The sequence below is a fragment of the Pyxicephalus adspersus genome, chromosome 10, assembly GCF_032062135.1.
Source record: "Pyxicephalus adspersus chromosome 10, UCB_Pads_2.0, whole genome shotgun sequence".
Classification (NCBI taxonomy): domain Eukaryota; kingdom Metazoa; phylum Chordata; class Amphibia; order Anura; family Pyxicephalidae; genus Pyxicephalus; species Pyxicephalus adspersus.
Genome location: NC_092867.1, coordinates 29,097,818 through 29,106,985, shown reverse-complemented (window position 1 = coordinate 29,106,985; position 9,168 = coordinate 29,097,818). Strand labels below are relative to the sequence as shown.

The following is a 9,168-nucleotide window of genomic DNA, read 5'->3' as shown; positions in this document are numbered from 1 at the left end:
CATGTTATGATCATAATGATTGTGTCCGCTATTAAATCCTGGGCACTAGAAAACCATAAATCAAGCTAACCTGGTCCAGGTAAGCATGGTGTGTATGTGCAGTGTACATTATAAGGGAAGATAAGTTTGTTTTATTGCATCACTTGACCCTTTCGTAATAAATACTATGCTTGATCACAAATGTTTAATTTTTATGTATTGTTTTGCTTTAAATGTAAATCCTAGAAAAAAGTTTCTGCATACAATAAGTAAAATGTATTCCTTTTTGAATCATGATATCATGAATGTTTTCTTTCTGAATATTTGAGTAATCGGTATTAAATATCAGCTGCATTTTGCAGGGGTTTTCTATATTGCAGACAAGGACTGCTCAGTGATTGGTCTTTTTATGCCCACACCATGTTGTACTGGCAACCTATAGTTTGAGGTTCCATCCCAAACTCTGTGCACGTGCTTTGTAATGCACACACCGTGATAATATCCAGGGGCAGACATAGGGACGTGCAAACTGTACCTCACTTTTGGCTACATCCACCATTCATAACATTAATGCTTCTTTTACATGATAATTTTAAAGTTTGCAAAGTAACTTGTTGCCCATAATGTGGATTGTGTTGCTACTTTGTGGCTATGGAGAAAAATACTGAAATTAGGTTTTGTGCTTGGACTTTTTAAAGCATGTGAATAAACCGATTTATCCCCAATTTATTTATGGTGTGTGTGCTGCAATGCTAGCAGGGTGCTTGAAAACTGATGATTATATTGGGCATTATATACTTAATTTATAGTTATGGAGTGTGCACTGCAATGCTTCCAATGAATACATTGTTTGAGTGCCCCTATCTTTGTTATATATATCTTACAATACATTATTATTATTAAACAGGTTTATATAGCCCCAACATATAACGACCCTGCCCAGAAGAGCTTACAATCCATATACATGCTGCGTAACATATTTAAAAACACTACAGAGCCTGATATAGTCTGATATTGATCTGACATAGTCTGCCAGCAGTATTGTACCTGTCATTGACAAGTGTAGCATGGCCTAGCCACTCAGGTTTGGGAACAGACGTAACTGTTATAGTCCGTCCATCGGATTTGATGATCCCTACTTTACCGGCCATTGACCAGTATAGCATGGCTAAGCCCTATAGGCCAGCAAATGATGACACTGATTCAATGAGTCTTAAAGCAGAAAAAACAAAAACAAAAAAAAACTCGCTCACCTTTACCTTTGCAGTTCTGTCAATCCACCTATTGAAGAAAAGGCTCCTTCTGTGCATGCCTGGAGAAGGAGCAGCCATCTGTTGACAGTTCTGATCAAAGTGAATGCATAAATTATCAGAAAGTGCTTGCCCCTCTACTTACTTGAATTGTGCAGCTTGCGGTCCCTAAATCATCTATAAATTCTGCATTATAGCGAAATGTGCTTGATGATAAGAATGTATGATCCATACTAGCAAATCCATCAAAGAATGGCTCAAAATGAGGGACCGGCTATTATGCACTGCTTATTCAAAGCTCTGATTAGAATCCCATTGAAATGTTGTGGAGAGATTGAGACTGTCTGTCTGAAGCTTCTGAGAAAAGGCTGAACCTTTTCATAGTACACTATTACACCTTTTAATATTTGCATTGTGTTTTTATGCAAGTATGTCTGCTTAATCCTTCGGTATTGTTTAAATGAAGATCCAATTTTTGATTGCTGCAAGATATTGAACTAATCACCAATTTCTATGCAGTGTACTTGCAGTATTAGCACAGGTACTTTATTTAACATGTAATGTCAGAGCGTCTGCAAACAGAGAAAAATAAATACTTAAATAACTTTCTCATTTAGTCCAGTTTGTTAGTAGAATAATACTGTACTCTTATGTCTGTGTTTTAAATAAACAGTATATTATCCCATTCTTTTTAGGAGGGCGTATGTCTACAAGCCGTTGTCCTTCAGATCCAAAATGCTCAGTTGACCTCGGAGCCCAGTACATTACTGTCACCCCGGACTATGCTCAGAAACATAAATTGTGAGTTTTTTTTTTTTTTTAAATTACTAGTATACTACATAAATGTAAAAATAATGCACGTTATTTACAGAGTGATGCCTAAAGTGCAACAAATCATCTCTCTTAGATTGTAAGTTCTTCTGGGTGGGGTCCTCTCCTCCTCTTGTATCACTGTTTGTATCTCCCTGTCATTTACAACCCATATTTAATGTACAGTGCTGCATAATATGAAATACTGTTTATTAATAGTAATGTCTAAGGTTAATATTCATATTTTCTTACACCACTGTTCCTGTATCAGTTGTGCATCACAAAGAATATGTTACATTAAAGTGCCGTTTCTTTGCACAAAATTGATTTGGGGGTATAGAATAGGAAAAGTTTAAACCCCCTATTATTTTTTTTTCTCCTTCTATCCCTGCGATTCATGTCTTGGAGATGCAACAGGAACTTTAGAGGAATCGTCACTGGAACATATGTTTCTTTGAAAACCAAAATGTTTGGATTTCCTTATCTCCTCCATCGCTATGCCAATGATTACCAGTGGACATGAGAGAAAAGATAACAAATGCACTTTAAAATGCAGTGATAAAGTCTGTATTCTTTGTAGTGGGGCTTCTACTGTACTGGGAGGTCCACTTATGGTAGCCAGGCCCCCTCCCCAATTTTCCTAGCATATGGAGGTATAAAATGTACCTGTATGGGAAGACCTGACAACCATTCTTACCTTACCTCTCATTATTGTCCTTCCAGGTAGAGTCCAGTAGAACACAAAGCAGGTGAAATCTCATGGGAGGATGCTCTTGTAATGGACTGGAATGTCTACTTACCCAAGAACAATTGTGACATCACACAGAGTGATGCTAATGTAGGGATAATCCCAACTTTTTTCCCTTACAAGCTAATTTTCCGCCTACATAAAGTAGGTAATTTAGGGAGAGAGCCCAGCTAGGGTAGCAAACCTTTAATTTAAATGAAAGGTTCACTTTACCAAAATTCTTGAATTATTCTCCATAATACTAAACATAAGTAGCCTACAATTTTCTCTTATTTCTAAGTTTAGCCTATATTCCTAAATTTCAGAGTGAAATTGTTATTATATTGTTGTTATTATATTCTTGTTATTGTTATTATTCGCCCATTTAATATTTTTGTTTTTAGGTTTCACAATGAACTAGTGACAAAGGGCATCCTGAAACCATTAAGTGCTGTAGTAGAAGGAATGGTGATGAAAGATGGATCGTATAACTTGGTGACTCCACATGGCGTGTCTTCTATTGTCAAACACTACCTCAGCCAGTCAGGTAATACTGAACTTTGGAACTGTGAAAGGTACACAGCGTATATAAACCCTAAAAGGGAAATGTAATGTACTGCATTTTACAAGATAATGTGGCTAATTTATTAAAACTCTGCAGAAGATTGATTGAAGATCATGGGTGAACCTGGGTGATCTAGTAAGTTTGCATTAACTCCAGGTACCATGGGTTTGCCTATGCTCTGGGCTTCACTATATTATTTAATTGGTCTATTATAAGGCAGAAATAATGTCTCCTCTGCTTGTATGCTGGTGTCCTGTGTGAACTATTTGTTCACATTGGTTCTGTTTATTACTAATGAAAAACAATTTTATTTGGCTTTTAAGTGGTCACATCATCCTTGCTTCACTTTAAAAGTCTTTAGAATTTAAACAAGTTTTAATACTTAATCCTGTTTTGTAATCATTATTATTTTGCAATGGAACAAAATGATAATTTCCATGTTAAATTTTTATTTAAAAAGTACCATGAATGCCAAACACCCTGAGTCAGCAATGCTAATTTTCCCTGCTGGCTTTTAAAAAGTATTCTTTTACTTATTAAAAATGTGGTCATTAACAATGGTCAAATTGTGCCAAGTGTGTGCTCTGATTACCGACTGGAGTTCTAGTATTAGAATAGCAGGTGGGCGTCTTGGCTCAATAAATTTTCTTAGATTTTTTTTTTAAAAAAAGGAAATGAATAGAAACACACATGAGGTGCCAACTTTATTAAAACAAGTTTTTGATTTCTCCCACTTTAGTGTTTTTATAATTGCTGGACACCATGAATAGCCTTTGTGAAGCAAGGGACCAAACCATGTGATTTATAACCATTGTATAGTTGGATAGCAGCTGTTGCCTTGTATGAGGTGCATTTTAATGAGAGAGACATTGTTAATTGAACAGTCATAATAGGGTTTATGTAATAAAACTGAAGGAAAAGAAAAATTTTGTTACAGATTGAACTGCCAGTTAAGACAGGCACTTCATATCTCTGCATCGTGATTTTTTCCAAATGAATGTGCATATCTGGTATCTTAACCCCTTAGGTCATTTGTGTTATAAAGCAGAGGTAATGATTGGTCTGGAGCTTGCATATCGTAAACAAATCAGCAATGGCTGTTTCCAAACGTCTTCTCAGCAGGGTCCCTTTAGCTGGAAGAGACAGTCCCCCTGTACTCTATGCTCTTGCTCTTTTGAATTGAGATAAAATGAACATTATGGTGAAATGAGTAGGGATTGGCGAGAATGCCTCTTGGCATTCTCATGAAAATTTCCTTGAACTTCTAATGGGTCCGCAAAATTTCAGCAAACAGATTTTGCAAAACCATCGGAAAATCAAGGAAATCATTACAATCCCCGGCAACTAGAAGGTAATTAACAGCCCGGTGACCGTGGGAACTGAACTGCGGATGAACTCTCAACTGGGGAACTGGGATTTCCGGCACTAGAGGTTAAATAAGGACAAGTCACCCCATTCAAAACCGCTAGTGCTCTCTGATTGGCTGAGGAAAGCATTAGAGGTTTTGAATGGGGAGACTTGTTCCCATTTAACCTCTAGTGCCGGGAGTTGCACACTGAGCTGATCAATGAATGCAGTCGGCCCTGATTTCCGTGATCAGCACAGCCCACAATCTTTTTTTATATTATTTTTTTTTTTTACACCGTCCATTCTAGCTTACAATTTCGGTAAGCGAGAACAGCCAAATTCACAGCGAGATAGAGTTTTAAAAACTTGCACACCCATCCCTAGAAATGAGTGGATTTTTGTACACAGTTGTTATATTTTCCAATTACTTTGAACTGGTGCATGTGGTTTGCAGTTGTTCAGCGTCCATATGACTGTCTTTACTATATAAATGTAAAGGTGAGCTCTAACTCGTAAGTGAATGTTAACTGTCTCTTCATTCCAAGCAGGTGCTGATGTCTATTACGAGAGACATGTCACACAGATAAACCTCAGAGATGGGAAATGGGAAGTGTCCTGCAAATCTGGATCTCCTGAAGCCTTCGATGTTGTGGTTCTCACTATGCCAGTGCCGCAGATATTACAGCTGGAAGGTGATATTGGAAAATGTAAGTTCAATTTTATTTAAAAAGATAGATTTTCTCAAATTTTAAGTGAACCCCATAGACTTTTTCAGCAGTGAAAAGGAAGTAAACTGTTGGCACCATTCATTCGAACAGTAGACATTGTTATATTCCAATATTTGTAGTTCAGCCCACAGAGATGTGCCAACAGCATCATGTGCCCTCTCAGTCAATGTTGACTTAAGTTATAACATTTATTGCGGTAACTTCTGCCCTGGGGTTCTGTACATCTGGAACACGGAAAAAGATAGTTCTGTGTACAAAAAATAAAAAATCCAGGGCACAAACATTAAACTATTACAATGACTGCTTAAAACATAATTAAAAATCATGTTGGCGATCAAGAATACTAATGCTGCCATCTCTAATTAGAAAAAATCTATTTTCTCCAGGGGTCCAAAATTGAAAATGTTTCAATTATTTGCCTTGCATTGAATATTGGGAAAACTAATATAATACAGCGGATCTCTCTATCTAAAAAGTTTATTTTAATTGGACTGATCTGTCTAATTTTTCAAAAAATAACAAAATAAAACAAAGTGAAATAAAGTAGTGAACAATATCAACCTATTAGAAGCCACTGAGCCCAAAGAGCTCAAAATGAGCAAAGAAAATCATATTCAGTTGAAATAATAAAATGAATGGGGAACCAGGCTGTTGGGCAAAAGTATAACTAGAAATCGATGCTTCCACCCATCTCAGCAAAACATTGTATGAGCCCATAAGGTGGTATCCATGCACTTGGGGGGGTATATGTGGCCCTTGCCCCAATGACTAAAGAGGGTTTTAATTGCATGCCAGACGCTTGACACTCAACGTGTTGCATAGGCATGTAAGTGGCATGTTAAGATGTAACTTGACACAGCAATAAAAGTCTGACAGAGGCCGTAATGCTCATTTAAATAATTTTTGTTATTTTTATACTGTTGCTAGTTCTGCGTCTGTGTTACCCATTGAAGTGCTGTTTGTAAAGTGTCATGAAATGTAAGCTGGACTTAGATATGAATGTATGTAGCTCAGGATTTCTCATTGTATTTGATCACAATGCTAAGACAGCAGTAGGCCAGCATTCTACATTTTTTTTTCTATTTTGTACAAATGACATCATATACAAGTTACCGTATGGTAGTAACAGAATGTGGTCACTAGGTGGCACTAATGAACCAATGTAATGGAAGCCAATGAAGACTTGTGTCTGGTGCTACACAATAGAGTATTAATTTGTCTAAGACAGCAAAACTGAAATATTTATTATTAGGAAAGACTGAAAATGTTAGTGTAAATGAATACTTTCTTTACGTTTCATCTAATTGGTAAATTTAAGCTGTGATTTAAGGGTAAACTGTACTAAGACAAATACCAGAACATTAGAAAATGCTGGCAGTCATGCAGATAAAAGTGTTATTATTGCTGACTTTGTCATTGTCCCAGAACAAATGTTCTAATGTTGCTGTCTGTTTAAGATTTTTGGGTCATCAGTTCAGAATATAGAAAAGACAGACCATAGGAATATTGGCATTTTAACAGATGTGGACCCCCATGTTTATTTTAACAGTTTTCCTTTAACCATTTGGGAAGCTGACAGCCCTTAATGTTTTTAGCCATCACCGTTTTTGCCCTAGATACAGCTTTTCTCAATGTAGTTACCCCAGAAAAACACTTGAAATACCTTTTAGTTCTTGTGCCACCCACTGCTTAAACCATAGGAGGTCACTGGAAGAAAATAAACCTTACGTGGGTTGACCACAGAAAGAATGCCCCTATTACAGATCGCTAAAAAGAGCTTTGGTGTCATTCACCTGACTTCTGACTTGCCAAGTGGCAATGGCCATCAAACTATGAGGTCACCATCACAAGGGAGGGCCATAGGCCAAAGTTTAAGGAACCCCCGGCAACCTCTGTAGGAACCATAGTTGGGAATGACTGGTCTGGATGATAATGAGTTGTTGAAACCTATTAGTAATCTTCCAGTGTCTGGTTGTAGCCCTTGGTATTTCTGATCTGATTGTGAACTTTTGCAAAAATAGGACAAATTACGTAGTAAGCGAAGCAGTTTGGGCAATTTATATTTATTGTAAAGAGATTACATTTAGGCAGATGCATTTTTTGCAATGGTATGACTGACAATGGGCAATGTGCCCTCCTATTTGATGGAAAATTCTTAATTCTTTCCAAATGCACACAAAAGCAAAATGCAGATGATGATGATAATAAGATTTGTTTGTGCTTTTCCAATTGTTGTTTGGAGTATACGTGTCTCCACTCTCGCTACACAGGTTCCAACACATTCAGTACTCCGTGTCTCTCTTCTCACTGTTCATGTTTCAGTGTGGGTTAACATCGTGTCTCTTGTGACACTGTGTTTAAGTCTCAGCATAACATAAACTTTCCCTAAACAGTGGACAGTGGTGTCTCTCCTTTAATGTAAGGTCTGTGTATGTAGGCTGAAGCCATGTCTTTTCATTGCCTTGACAAGGTTCAGCCATGGCCTACATTCATGTCTCTCCTTTCACTGTACTGTGGCCTGCAGTTCTGTCTGACTTCCCCCTAGTCAAATACTTACTTGGCCTGCTATTCTGTATTTCTTTTACTGCACAGGTCCTTGCATATCATGAACTTGTGTCTATTTTTTACTGTACAGGGACCTGCACTCGTGTCCCTTCTCTTCTCCCTGTACATGTCCTGGTGTACCCTGCACTCGTGTCCCTTCTCTTCTTACTGTACATGTCCTGGTGTACCCTGCACTCGTGTCCCTTCCCATCTCACTGTACAGTTCCTGGTGTGCCCTGCACTCGTGTCCCTTCTCTTCTCCCTGTACATGTCCTGGTGTACCCTGCACTAGTGTCCCTTCCCTTCTCACTGTACATGTCCTGGTGTGCCCTGCACTCGTCTCCCTTCCCTTCTCACTGTACAGGTCCTGGTGTGCCCTGCACTCGTGTCCCTTCTCTTCTCACTGTACAGTTCCTGGTGTGCCCTGCACTCGTGTCCCTTCCCTTCTCACTGTACANGCACTCGTCTCCCTTCCCTTCTCACTGTACAGGTCTTTGCATGGCCTGTGCATGTGTCTTTCCTCTCGTTGTACAGAACCTTGGCGTGGCTTACAATCACATCTCTGCTAACTGTGTAGATATTGTGTTTCTCTTTAAACTGTAAAGGTCCCAACTCGGCTTGCACTGTCTGTTGTGTCTGTCCTTGCACCGTACTGTAAGGACGTCATACATTTATTTAGTTTAGGAAAAAAATAACCCAGAATTTAAATTTGAATACTTGTTCATGATCTGTAAAGTTTTAATACATAAAGGTCAGCATGACAACCAGATAATGAATATTTTAAATAAAAGAGCTCAGCATATGCAATCAACGTTTGCCTCTTGTGGCTGGTATCATCACTATAGGTAGTTGGGGATTATTTCTGTGTATCAGATCCTCCTGCATATTTGTATTTGTAACCTTATACAGGTCAAAGTCCTTTGTGGCTAAAACACCTGTATCCAGATGTTGTGTTTTATGCTTCCATCTCGCAATCTTGATTTTTTTTAACTTATGGTTCCTATCAAAATCATAAAGGCTTGGAGCACACATCTATGTTGAACACAGGTTTTCTAACTGTTCATTCATACGAATGAAGATCTCAGCTGAAGCTGTAACATTTCCCATGCTGCAGCATGCCAGAAAAGAACAACATCATAACAAAACCTTCCTATAAATGTGTAATTCTCCATTTCCTGTTGGAGAGCAGCATTTAAATTGCATGAGGCCATACAGCCA

At 38.1% G+C, this 9,168-nt stretch overlaps 1 protein-coding gene across 2 annotated transcripts in view; it reads left to right on the top strand.

The window, feature by feature from the left end:
- Positions 1-9,168, top strand: part of RNLS (renalase, FAD dependent amine oxidase) — a 112,378-nt gene that overhangs the window by 49,163 nt on the left and 54,047 nt on the right. The window contains exons 2-4 of one of the 2 annotated variants that reach the window (XM_072423267.1): positions 1,925-2,030; positions 3,171-3,313; positions 5,227-5,385. In XM_072423267.1, the coding sequence (XP_072279368.1) occupies positions 1,925-2,030; positions 3,171-3,313; positions 5,227-5,385 (408 nt within the window). Of the gene's footprint in view, positions 1-1,924; positions 2,031-3,170; positions 3,314-5,223; positions 5,386-9,168 lie in introns of both variants that reach the window. The other variant, XM_072423268.1, reaches the window with a different exon arrangement.